We start from the raw sequence: 13,965 nt of genomic DNA, 5'->3' as shown, positions 1-13,965 counted from the left end.
AAACCCGCTGCTACCGAACGGCGCACAGGGAACGTTCGGCATCTTTCACTGAAGTAAAATGCAGAATTCCGCACGCACCGCACAGAACCAGCTGCAAAAATTACGCATCACCGTTGCTATCTCGACCGCTTAGATCACTGCCAGTGACGATTGCCTTCCACGCCGAAACCTCCAAAGGAAACCTCGGCGACCGCTAGCGCCACGGCGCGGTCACCTCTGGCCACATGCGAAACGGTTTTGAATAAGGGGGAGATTTGGGCCAGTTGGTCTGACATGTTGGAGAGAAGAAATAATTACGTAAATTCGTTGGCTCTTTCATAGATTTACGCAGATGCTTTATGAAAGTAAAAGGTATTGGAAGGCTGTGGTTATTTCCACGCCGTACCTTCCGCGCTTGCAGATCGGATAATTCTTCATTGATAAGATAATCAGCTAGAAAGCAACATTATAGTGAGGCTGCGTGGTCGGAGCTATCACGTCGGGAAGCGAGGTGCGATTTATACAATTAATGTACAACTCCGAAAGATTGCTTAGCGACTGCATTTGCGGGGCTTCATCCCCGAATCTCAGGTCGATCTGTTAGTTTTCGACCAGTGATCTTGCGAAAAACTATCGGCCTAGATTGGAGAAAATGCGTAAATTGTTGCTGCCTGAAGACAGAGTGCAAGGCCCCTTGAGTTAATGGACACCGTTATCCCTAAAAATAGATTATCATTCTGGCAAAAAAGGAAAGAAAAACTCTAAGGTGATAGGAGGGGCACATAGCATTATGCGTACTTCGACCCAGGGCTCCTCTGCCTGCGATCTTGATTGCGCGACCATTAAAAGAATATAATAAAAATCGCCAAAGAGGTGAACATACCAGGGAGGCGGCCATAAGTTTTTAAACTCTAAGGCGGTTTTCCTGGAAAATATTTCATTCCTAATCTGGGACACATACTTCCTTTTGCGTTTCGTATTAGATATGGGAAAACCACGTGTCCTTTCCGGCTTCCTCTCTGCTTCTAATACCAATTTTGTCATTTGTCTGCCCAAGACTAATACAAGGGATGATAAAGCTTAGTGATTACCGGTGAATAACTCACGCTTACGCAGAGCGTAGCCAGTAGCAAGGAATTTTCGCTGTTTCCCGAAAGCACATGGCATTCAAGCCGCGATCTTAAGCAAGTAACGTTAAATTTCATGTCTTACTTGTTGATGTGGCAGCTGCAGCACTGAAGATTCCGGCTGCACCAATGGTTTGCTGCCAAAAAATAAGTAGACAAGGAGGTAAATCATTCAGTAATCTGACGAAAAATAACCAAATCCCAACACCCAAGCAGGACTCGGCACCTGAGACCCAACAATGTGCGTGCAAATGATCATCTAGCGTTTTTTTTTTGTTGCTCCCTGCCGGTTTCTAGGCTGAGATAAGATCCTGAGTGACTGAGCATTATGAATACTGGAAAATGTTTCTAGAGATCTCCAAACCTTGTGGCCGCGCCTACCCATAACGGAGAAGTTTTATGGTCCAGACTGAAACTGCCCTCCCTTTTTTTGGTTTCTCTTAGTAGCAAACTTGTTTGATCTTCATCATTGTTATGGCTAAGCCGGGCATCACGAAAGCTTTCAAGTGTCGATTAAACAGCATACACCGCCATTATTCTCGCAGTAGCGCAGATGAAACTACGATATAGTGATGGGGTCATGAAAAAAAATCAGGACAACCATTTTAAAATACTTGCGTTTAAAACACGCAACTGCAGTTTCAGCAGCAAAACTTTAACGGTGACGCGGCACAATGGATATCAAACCTATCTGTGTCATCGATGCCGTGGTGGATACCAAACCATATAAGACCATCCACTCTAAAATGTCGTGTGATCTTCGTGTGCTGATGAGACTCCTCAGTCTATGGAAGAGCCGTAAGGTTGAGCCGCCGCATCCAGCGATTCCTATTCAGAGAGCGGTGCGGTTCGGTGCGGCGGGGTACATGCTGAGCAAGATGAACGCCCTGACTGGTTGCCCATTCTTAAGATTTGCGCACCTCCTAGGATTTTCATGTGCAGGTGGAATGGAGCTTGTGACGGCGTAAAGGGTGTCCCGACACAGCAGAGCACGTCCCGGTTATGTAAGGCATGAACCGGTTAAGAGAAGCGATTGTTTTTCCACGTCATAAAGAAAAAAGAAAATACACCACGACGCAGTGTCAGAAGAGGTACAGTCGGCCAAATCTTTGGTTATCTCATGTCTTCGCCGCCTTTTCTGTGCGCCAGCGGTTGAAGCAGAGAACTTGTGAGAATATCAAGGCTCAGCTCATCCCCACAAAGCACGCGCAGCTCGAAAACAGTCTGCTAGGCTGTGGCTTATTCCGGTGGCCCACCTTTATTAGCACGTTTCAGACAAACCCGCAGCATGCGTGCGCGTTCCAAACCAGTCTGGTGGCGCGGTTTCGTCGGTATATTATGCGGCGAAAGTTTACATATTGTCAACAGAACTAGGAAGTAAAGCTTCTGCAATGTGCGGCTCGCTGACATACCTAGAACATTAAGCAAACAAGGGAAGGGGAATGAGGGGCTCGTTATAAATATGAAAGAAGCCAACAGCCACAGAAACCAAGGGGCACAGGGGATTTTTTTAAATTTATTTATTTATTTTGTGGTGTTGATCAATTTAGAATATTACTGAATATGTTATCGCTTAAAGCTAATTGATTAGAAAAGCAGAAGAAAAAACAACCAAATGCCGCCGGTGGGATCCGAACCCACGACCTCCGGATTACGCGTAATTCGGAAGCGTAATTCGGAGGTCGTGGGTTCGGATCCCACCGGCGGCATGTGGTTGTTTTTTCTTCTGCTTTTCTAATCAATTAGCTTTAAGCGATAACATATTCAGTAATATTCTAAATTGATCAACACCACAAAATAAATAAATAAATTTAAAAAAAATCCCCTGTGCCCCTTGGTTTCTGTGGCTGTTGGCTTCTTTCATATTTATAACGAGCCCCTCATTCCCCTTCCCTTGTTTGCTTAATTGCTTAGCGAGGGCCTCGGTTCTGGCAGCCTTGACGCCATACGAAGCATAAGAGGGTTCTCACGCAGCTTCCACCCTCTCCGTTCGATGACGTTCTACGTCACACCTGCGGTAACTCAGGACGTTCTACGTCCGCCGCTTATGAACGTGGGTGGCGCTGATGAAAACTCTCAAGGTTACGTTACTTGTAAACATAAATACCCCCGAAAACAGAAGATTTGACAGCCGTCGCCGTAGCTCAGAGGTAGAGCACCGGACGGGTAATTCGGAGGTCGTGGGTTCGGATCCCACCGGCGGCATGTGGTTGTTTTTTCTTCTGCTTTTCTAATCAATTAGCTTTAAGCGATAACATATTCAGTAATATTCTAAATTGATCAACACCACAAAATAAATAAAGTAATTAAAAAAAATCCCCTGTGCCCCTTGGTTTCTGTGGCTGTTGGCTTCTTTCATACCTAGAACATGTTCTCTCTAGAGGTATAGTCTTTGTCAAAAGTTTAGAGTCCAGGGAGTTTGATTCTAAGCCTTGTAGTGAGACTCCTGAAGCATTCGTGGCAGCCTTACTCATTGGAGGAGGCAGGACCAGAAATCATCTTACCTTCAGGAAATTTGGAGCGCTGGAGATGCATTACGAACCATACAGTGTGGCTCAGAAGCAAACCCTCTGGGCTCCAAACTTTTGACAAAGGCTGTACATAAGATGGAATTACGGTGGCTGCTGAACACTGCCAAGAACACGCGGTACAGCGCGGCTGTTATATATTCTAGATATGACAAACACCCTTGTTGCCTTTCAGCATTTCGGCGACAGTGGAGCTGCAAGAAAAAAAATTATATCTCGACGTAGCAGGGAGTGTTTACTTTTTCTAGAGATGAATAAAGCGCCACGCCAGGAAGTAAGAAACCAAAGTAGCCATGCTTTGAGTTATGTTTAAGAGCGTTTGGCCTATCTTTAAAACTTAATTCCTTGGTCGGTTGCTATGGTGCGAGCCTTCAGCACATAATATACTGACAAAGCCGTTCCACTTAGTTTCAGTCTGCGCTCGACAACCAGCTTGAGCATGTTGCCAGCTTGCTTGGCACATTTCAATATGGGGTGGTGCCCTGAATAAGGAACAGCATAGGAAATGATGTTGCTAGCTAGGGGCCCTTTGTTAGGATGCGTATAGCCTTGACCTTTTTGCAAGTTCGTTCTGTTATAAGGCGCCGGGGCCACGAAAGCCGTTAGTCGCACGAGAGAGCTAAATATTTGGTACGCTGTAGCTTGTTCGAGCCTGCAGTTGTCGGTGTGGTCTGCTTTTCAGGAAAGACAAAGTACCGCAAAAGGCGAACGTAAGCGTGGTAAGGGAACAGAACGAGTGCTTTACTTGCAAAAGGCTTTATTCGACTAAGATCGCTTATATAGCTTCATTTCTATCCATGCACCAAGGCACGACCCCAAACAGTCACGTGTCTTCAGATATGAATCGAGCAGAGGGGCCTTTAGATGCGTTCCCAGATATGCGTCAAAAAACTCCATGCCTTGGTGCGTCGCTAGAAATAAAGCTATATAAGCGATCTCAATCCTTCAAATCTGCTGCAAGTAAGGCGCTCGTCCTGTTCCCTTACCACGTCCGTTTCGCCTTTTGCGGTACTGTGTCTTCCCTGAATATGCACCAACATGCCCAGTTACAAGTGCTTCTCTCGTACGCTTTTGTTTTGAAGCATAAAATGCATACCGTTTCCTTTCCTTTGGAACGAAATACTCTATACGTCTTCACGGGCATTTTGGAGCGTTTTGTTCTCTTAGCTCAAGTCCTATACAGTTAGCATGATCAGAGACACTGAAGGTGACGTGTTGCACCCTCCACGGATTATAAATATGAAGTCGGAAATGAAACTGCCCTAGGCGTTGGGCTACCGAGACTGCAGTATGGTCATTGTCAGTGCCAGACTGCGTTGTGATCACCTTCTCAGTTGCTGCTGGCGACGCGTGGTGAAAGCGTACTGAAAAATTGCTAATAGTTTGCACGGGTACAGGTGAGGATGAAAACGATCAAAACCAATAAAACTGTGAGCACACCGAACACCAGTCCGTCTTGCCGCCTCTATATTTTCTGGCTATTCCGTGTACCAAAGAGACTGCACAATTTGCATAGTGCATTAACCGTCGAAAAAAATGTTTTCACACGACCTTTTTCTGACAAATTTGCGGTTCAAAGCTCGTCGTACATGATTAAAATATTTACTTACGCTGAGCACGAAGTACATCAGGGACGACACGATTCCAACGCCGTTTCCGTAGCGCATACGAAGGTACTGCGTTTTGGAACAAGAATAGGGAAATAGCTGAGCGCATGGAGGAACGACAGCCACATATAGAGACCTTTTTTTCCTTCTATCCTTTAGTCATAAACAAACTCGTATATATAGTCTTATTTTACTGCAACTAGCACGTATTTAAGGTTGCGGCTGCATGTTCAAGTAAAACGCTCATCTTCAGTGAACGGTATTATTGCGAAAGCAATACTGCTCTCACTTTCGAGCCATTAGCGTGGTCGTGGCGCTTCCACCACTGACCTTTAGCTGACCCCTGTGGTGACGTCACGCCAGACCGAGAGAGACACGGCCCCAGCTCGCGCGGTTAGCATGGGCGCGGCTCGGTTATACAACGTTTATGCAACGGTTATGCAGCGGTTATGCTCGGTTAGGCATCGGTTATGCAACGTCGTACTGAACCTTATGCTACAACCCGCATCGCTGCTGGTTCATGCCCTGTTAAAATCGATGAGTTCTGGTGTTTAGCAGTTGCGTATGCTGTTCTTTTATGCGATGATGCCATCGCGCTGATTGTTTCTGTTAATCGTTTCCTGCCCTTCATAATGTAAACAATGCCACTAGCCATGCCGCTAGCTTTTGCGTTGGCGAAGGAGCCCGAGCCACAGGCTTGAATTTTGGGGGGCCTGGGGTCCATCTTTGGTTTGCTGGGTAGACAAACTTCAATAAATAGTTTGCATTTTGGCAATAAGAAATTTGTTTTTCATAAAGCCAATCGTTACACAATATTTATTGCCTCATAAATTCGGATACCAACCGCAACTTCATGATCGTCATTATTGTGTGCGGCTAGTTTGCATTCAAGCCAAGCCAAAGTCTGCATCCGCAACATCGACTCACGCAAGACGGAAGTGACTCGCACGTACGCTTTGTTGTGCGTAAATCATGGGTACATGCAAAACAAATTGAGTGATGCCTTTGTATATTTTCACGATTTCAGCCGATAGACATGCTTGACAATTTTGCCGCACAAGGAAACGACGCGTTGACGTTAGCCTGTGCTCGCTGCATGTTCCGAAGCTGTTCCTGATCAATTGTCAAAACAGTGCAATCAGCTTCAGTGTGAATTCTGTGTGTGAGCAAACATTTTTTTTTTTCAGGTTTCAGAAGCGAAGACATTGAACCTGGGACATTATGGATTTTGTAGATGCAAGCGCTGAGTGCAATCATCAAGACCATTTTCGTCAGGTTGATGGCAAGGTTGGTTGTGAAGCGGATCACGAACGCGATGACAAGGACATAGCGACTTTTCGGCGTAAGCTTCAAACGCGGGCAGTAGAGTCTGGGTCGGCGCATGCCGCTGCCACGTCACTTTTGAAAGTGCTCCGCAGCCACAGATGTTTTTCTTCGCTTCCGCCATCGGCGAGAGCTTAGTGGCTTGCCTACGAACTCCGAAAAAGTCGAGTGACCTTTCCGAAATGTCGGGAGGACAGTAATGCCGTTTATGTGTAAAAGCAGGGATACATGTTGCAGTGACTAACTTTTATGGCAGTTGCTCATGCTGAAGGGCAGTGTTGTACTGTAAGTTGTAACTTATGTTCAGATATTAAAAGTCATATTTGCAGCTCCTTATTGTACTAGTAGCATTAAGAACTGCTTGCTTCCGTGCTTGAACTGAATTACACATATTCAACTGCGGACTTTATATTTCTGTTCGCAGCACAAAAGACAGCAGGTCATAAGAGACGTAAAAAGACTGACACAGCGCACAGAAATGGCGGCAAACAGCAGGGAAGCAACTGAAGAGCTCAGCAAAAAATGATTTTCATTAATTTTTCGATTTTTTTTTCATGCAGCTTGACCAGCTATAACCCCCTCAGAATGCACTCAAAACATCCCTTTTGAGGCTGCTCTGAGAATATCCTGAGGCCGGACATCAGGACCTTTTCGATACATTTTGAAGATCATTTGAGGACATCCTGAGGATAAAGAATGTCCTGAGAAAAATGTCCTCACTATGACCTCAGGATATTTCAGTGTTGTCTGAGAGGTCATAAGCCGCACTTTTGGCGCAGAAAAAAACGCTGGAACACGCACAGGCACAGCACAAAACAGACGCACAGCACAAAACGCCGAAACACACACACGCACAGCGCAAAACACACAGAACACACAGCACAAAGCGCCGGAGCACATAAACGCACAAAATAAAACACACACACAGCACAAAATGCCGGAACACACACACGCAAAGCACGAAACACACGAACGAACACCACAAAATGCCCGAACTCACAAACTCACGACATAAACCACACATACAGCACAAAACGCCGGAACACACACACGCACAGCACAAAACTCCCACACAGCCAACACAGCACAAAACGCCGGAACACGCACAGCTAAAGACACACACACAGCAGAAAACGTCCTAACCGACGCACACCAAACACATAACAAAACGTCAGAACAGACACACACACACCACACAAAGCACAAAACACCAGAACACGCACACCCGCAAGGCAAAATGTCAGTAAAGACACACGCTCAACACAAAACACACACGGCACACAAAAAATAAAACATCGGAAGAGAAACGCGCAAAGCACGGAACACACACAAAGCACAAAACATCGGAACACATACACTCACAGCACAATACGCACAAGTAGCACAAATCATCGGAACAGACACACAAACAAAACACAGAGCACAAAACGTCGGAACAGACAGACGGACAGCACAAGCCACACAGCACAAGACGTTAGAACATACACGCATAGTAAAAAACACATAAACAGTTCAGACAGCACAAAACGTCGAAACAGACGCACGCATAGCAAAAACATACACAATTCGCACAGCAAAAAACGTCGGAACAGACATGCACACAACAAAACACATGAACAGTTCACACAGCGCGAAACGTCGGAACAGACACATACACACCATAAAACATTTACACAGTTCACAGAACACAAAACTTCATAACAGACACACGCACAGCACGAAACATACACATATCGCACAGCACAAAATATCGGGACACGCGCACAGCACAAAACATACGCAGTTCACACACCACAAAACGTCAGGACAAAGGCGCGGCACAAAACACCTCACGGAGCTCAAAACGTGGGAACAGACGCACGCAAGTACAAAAAACATACAGTCCACACAGTACAAACCGTCGGAACCGGTACGCGCATAGCGCATAGCGCATAACACATACACAATTCCCACAGCACGAAAGGTCGGAGCAGACATGCATAGAACAAAACACATGCACAGTTCACACAGCACAAAGCATCGGGACACACAAACGCGCAGCACAAAACACATACACAGTTCATGAAGTCCAGAACGTCGGAACAGAGACACGCATAGCAAATAACAAATTCACTGTTCAAACGGCACAAAACGTCAAAACAGACTCACTCACAGCATTAGACGCACACAGCACAAAACGTCGGAACAGACACAAACCCAGCACAAAGCGCACACACACTTCACACAGCGCGAAACGTCCGAACAGACGTATGCACAGCACGACACATACACAGTTCACACAGCACAAAACATCCGAACATAGACACGCCGATACATATACACAATTCGCACAGCACAAAACGCCGGAACAGATACAAGCACTGCACACAAAAAACATGACAACACAGTTCATTCAGCGCAAAACGTCGGAACAGACAAGCGCACAACATAAAATACATACACAGTTCACGAAGTATAAAACGTCGGAACAGACACTCAAGCACAAAACACATACAAAGTTCGAACAGCACAAAACGTCAGAACAGACACACTCACAGCACATGACATACAGCACACAAAGCACAAAACGTCGCAAGAGACACGCCAACAGAACAAAACGCCAGAACAGACACAAACACTGCACACAACACACACACATTTCACACAGCGCGAAACCTCAGAACAGACACTTGCACAGCACAATACACATACACAGACCTCATAGCACAAAACGTTGGAACAGAGACACGCCGAGCCCAATACACATGCACAATTCGCATGGCACAAAACGCCGAAACGGTTACAAGGAATGCAGAAAATACATACGAGTACGCAGTTCACGCAGCACACAATGTTGGAACGGACACACGCATAGCGCAAAACAGTTCGCACAGCACAAAAGGTCAGAGCATACATGCAGAGCACAAAACACATACATAGTTCACACAGCACGAAACGTCAGAACAGACACACGCGCAGCACAAAACACTTTCACAGTTCACAGAACGCAAAGCGTCGGAACAGACGCACGCGCAGCACAAAAAAACATACACAGTCCATAAAGCACTAAACGTCAGGACAGACACACTCACTACACACACAGCACAAAACGTCGCAAGAGACACACGCACAGCACAAAACGTCGGAACAGACACGAGCACAGCATAAAAACACACACACAGTTCACACAGCGCGATACGTGGGAACAGACACATGCACAGCACAAGATACATAAACAGTTCCTTAAGCACAAAACGTCGGAACAGAGACATGCCGAGCACCATACACATACACAATTGGCACAGCACAAAACGCCGTCCACAGATACAAGGACTCCAGAAAACAAATACGAGTACACAGTTCACGCAGTGCAAAACGTCGGAACGGAGAAGCGCACAGAATAAAATACATACACAGTTCACACAGCCAAGACGTGGGAACAGACACGCTCACTGCGGAAAACACATACACAGTTCGCACAGCACAAAAGGTCGGAGTAGACATGCACAGAACTAAACACATACACAGTTACACAGCACAAAACGTCGGAACCGACATAGAAACACCACAACACACAAACACAGTTCACTCAGTACAAAATATCGGAAGCCACACAGGGGCAGCAAAAAAACGATGCACAGTTAACACAGCACAGAACGTTGGAATAGACGAGCGCACAGCGCAAAACACGTGCACAGTTCCCACAGCACAAAAAGTTGGAGAGACATGCATACAACTAAACACATACACAATTCACTCAACACAAAACATCGGAACACACACAGGGGCTGCACAAAACGCATGCACAGTCCACACAGCACAGAACATCGCAATAGACGCACGCACGGCGCGAAACACATACACAGTTCCCACAGCACAAAAGGTTGGAGTAGACAAGCACACAACAAGACACATACACACTTCACACAGAATAAAACGTCGGAAGCGGCACGCGCACAGCGCCAAACACATACACAGTTCGCACAGCACAACAGGTCGGAGCAGACATGCACAGAAAAAAACACATACACAGTTCATACAGCACAAAATGTCGGAAGACACATAAAGCACAGAGCATATACACAGTTCACACAGCACATAACGTCGGCACACACACGCAGCACAAAACACATGCACAGTTCGCACAGCACAACAGGTCGGAGTACACATGCGCACAACAAAACGCACGCACAGTTCACTCAGCACAAAAGGTCAGAGTAGAAGTGCACACAGCAAAACACATACACAATTCACAGAGCAGAAAATGTCGGAGCGCACACACGTGCAGCGCAACACACACTGTTCAAACAACACAAAACGTCTGAATAGACGCGCGCAGAGTGCAAAACGCATACACAGTTCGCACAGCACAAAATTTCGGAGCAGACATGCACGCAACTAAACACAACAGTTCACACAGTTCACACTGACGTGTGACACAAGTCACACGTCAGTAAATCCTTGTTAAGTCTTTAAGCATATGTCAGTATACTTTATGTATATAGTATACATTTAGGTTGCGAGGACATGATGTGCTTGACTGCTTAAAGAGTACACAGGGTGTTCAAACCAAGTTCTTAAAATAGGCTTTTGACTTAGAACAGCTCTTTTTTCGGCTTAGTATTGTCAGCGGTGCAGCGCATCAGAATACAGCTAATACGTGCTAACTAGCCAGCTGGTTAACTTATATTGTATACTTAGTTTTTTAACTCTTAGTCTTGGACTCCTCAATTATTGAGAGGCATGTCAATACTCATATCAGTTTTAAGTTCCGAAAACGTGGTTACCCTGGGTTCTGTAGCCCAACAGTGCTGTCTACATCGCGCCAAGCTACGTGCTTTGAAGAAGCTTGCATGCAAAGCAACCTCTCCTGTGCACGTAACTCGTCGACAGAGCCAAAATTTGTTGGGCCACAGCGTCGAGGGTAATCGCATTTTCGAAAATAAAAAAGCAATCATTTATATTACTGCGGAGGGCTACACGCCTAGAAGTAATTAGGAGCCTAATGGACACAGTTAAAGAATTAAGTATTCAATATTAGTAACCAACTGGCTAGTTAGCACATGTTAGCTGCATCTTGATGTACTACACCGCTCTCACTGCTGTGCCGAAAAAAGCGTTCTCCTTACACAAAAGCCTGTTTTTAAAAAATGCGCCAATTTTTTTAGGGGAACACCTTGTGTAGCTAAATATAGGCTTTGTTAAAGAAAACATTTGTATTTGACGGCGTTTTGATCGGAGGACCGATCTATTTCTAGGCTGATTTTCATCGTAGTTTCCTCTTTTATAGGGGTTGTACACAAAACAGGTAAGCGAAAAACGTCCAGAGTGTACAGAAATATGTAGATATAAGTAAAAAAAATTCAGGGAGAACATAAAGAAATCAACATGGATACGAAAAAGGAGAAAAGGGAAGGAGGAGGGGGGGGGGGGGGGCAAGAAGAAATGGAGAGTGCGCAGAACATGTAGCAAATAGGGAAATACAATATACAGGTGCGACCCCTGCATTGTTTCTTATGAAGCATGAAATATAAATATACACACACACACATATATATGTATATATATTTTACGAGGGGGTACCCAAAAGAAACCGGACTTATTTTTGTTTGAACTTATTTGTTCACATTTTAAGCACAGACCTTCACCTCCTTCAAAGTATTCTCACCTTGCAATGATACGCTTGTCGAATCTTTCATTCCATTTTTCAAAACATTGTTTAAATTCATCTTTTGTGATGCTTGACAGTGCCTCCGTCGTTTTTTTCTTCACCTCAGCAACATCAGCGAAACGCTTTCCATTCACCTATTTTTTCATTCTAGGAAATAAAGAAAGTAGCACGGGGCAAGGTCGGGAGAGTATGAGGGTTGAGGAATAGGGGTCATGCCATTTTTGGTCCAAAATTGTCGTAGAGACAGGGCTGTGTGAGCAGGGGCATTGTCATGATGGAAAAACCAGTCACCCGACCGCCACAAATCTGGCCGCTTCCACCGCACACTGTTGCCCAATCTTTTCAAAACATCCAAGTAGAAAGCCTGGTTAACTGTCTGACCCTGCGGAACAAATTCTCAATGAACGACTCCTCTCACGTCGAAAAAACAAATCAGCATTGTTTTGAGGTTTGGTTTCACCTGACGAGCTTTCTTGAGGCGAGGTGAATTTGAAGTTTTCCATCTGCATGATTGTTGCTTTGATTCAGGATTCGATTCAGGAACACTTGAGTTGACCCCATAGCAGCGTCCATGTACGTCTTTCTTAATATTTCAAGAGTTTCCATTCAACTTTTTCCGAGCAAAAATCAGAATTTCACCGGCGCACGCTGTTCACGAAAATCAGCCATTGCAAAAACGACGTTCACACAAAACAGTCGTCACTCTAAAACTCTGCCTAAACTAGTCTGACCTCCTTCAACGACGGCACTCGGCTTACTGACTCTGGAATGTTCGTTCTATGCGCTCCTAGTGGCAAAACGCGGTACCACAGAAGCTTTGCCGACCAAAAAATTTAGTCCGGTTTCTTTTGGGTACCCCCTCGTATATAGGTGGCAGGTTGTGACTAGTTCATAAAGTCACATGACCTAGGCGGCTGGTGAGACACCTGGGGCCGAATTAAGAGTTTCTCTCAATATCGCTCTCAATTTTGAGAGCGTGAGGTCAAAATGATGACATCGCGAGATGCTGACCACGGAATCAACCAATTAGCAGCAAGGTTGCGGTGGCTAGTAGCAGGGCTCCGCCCCTGAAGCATTATTTGCACGATAAGGGACCGTAGGCTAACGTTTTGCTGTAAACACGCCGTGAATAAAATGAACAATGTTTTATTTTGCTAACAAACTACGTTTCAATCTCAATAACAAGAAGCAAAACAAGAAGCGTCCTCAGTTTTGCAATTAAGTTTGCTATTCAGTCACTTCTGCTGCCGCGAGTGTACGCTGATGATGAACAAGCGTCAGCTAGGTGAGGCGAACTGCCGCCCGATTCAATGGATTCAGCCTTATCATCCACCCGCATATTCATCCATCGTGAACACGGCAGCCATAAAAAAAAAGAACAGCTCATTCTACGGCTGTCCTGCGCTTTTACGCATTGTCTAGAATCAAGGTAGTGTGCGGGCGTCTTAAGTGCGCGGAAAAATCTGCTTGAAGGCAGTGATTGCTACAGGTCTGTCGAGATCAATTTGCTAGGAGCGCTCGGCTCGAAAATCAACGAAAGCAACTTTAAGGCGAGTTCATACTGGCGAGTCGCAAACGTCGCGCGACCAATTTCGGTCAGTTTCGGATATGCGGTTTCGGATGTGCAAAGTGGGGAGGAAGCGTAACAAATCGATTTAAGCCTGTGTGTCCACGACTCGCCAGTGTGAACCCGCCTAGCCTGCGTTCTCCGTCGGCGCCTGCTATCGATGGCAAATGTGCTCCGAGGGTGA

The 13,965-nt window shown here is 45.6% G+C and overlaps 2 protein-coding genes and 1 non-coding gene across 5 annotated transcripts in view; 2 read left to right on the top strand and 1 right to left on the bottom strand.

Annotated features, from left to right (window-relative positions):
- Positions 1-13,965, top strand: part of LOC149365714 (putative RNA-binding protein 46) — a 378,374-nt gene that overhangs the window by 136,761 nt on the left and 227,648 nt on the right. The gene's annotated exons all lie outside the window — the stretch shown is intronic.
- Positions 1-13,965, bottom strand: part of LOC149365721 (sodium/iodide cotransporter-like) — a 46,384-nt gene that overhangs the window by 16,527 nt on the left and 15,892 nt on the right. The window contains exons 3-4 of the mRNA XM_089576319.1: positions 5,245-5,310; positions 1,192-1,243 (exon numbers count right to left, since the gene is read on the bottom strand). Of these exons, the coding sequence (XP_089432445.1) occupies positions 1,192-1,243; positions 5,245-5,310 (118 nt within the window). The remainder of the gene's footprint in view (positions 1-1,191; positions 1,244-5,244; positions 5,311-13,965) is intronic.
- Positions 3,240-3,311, top strand: TRNAT-GGU (transfer RNA threonine (anticodon GGU)). The gene has a single exon. It is a non-coding gene; the product is annotated as a tRNA-Thr (tRNA).

This window comes from Amblyomma mixtum, chromosome 1, assembly GCF_055824585.1.
Source record: "Amblyomma mixtum isolate Tamu chromosome 1, ASM5582458v1, whole genome shotgun sequence".
NCBI lineage: Eukaryota > Metazoa > Arthropoda > Arachnida > Ixodida > Ixodidae > Amblyomma > Amblyomma mixtum.
The sequence above is the reverse complement of the archived record's forward strand: the minus strand, read 5'-3'. Positions and strand labels throughout refer to the sequence as shown.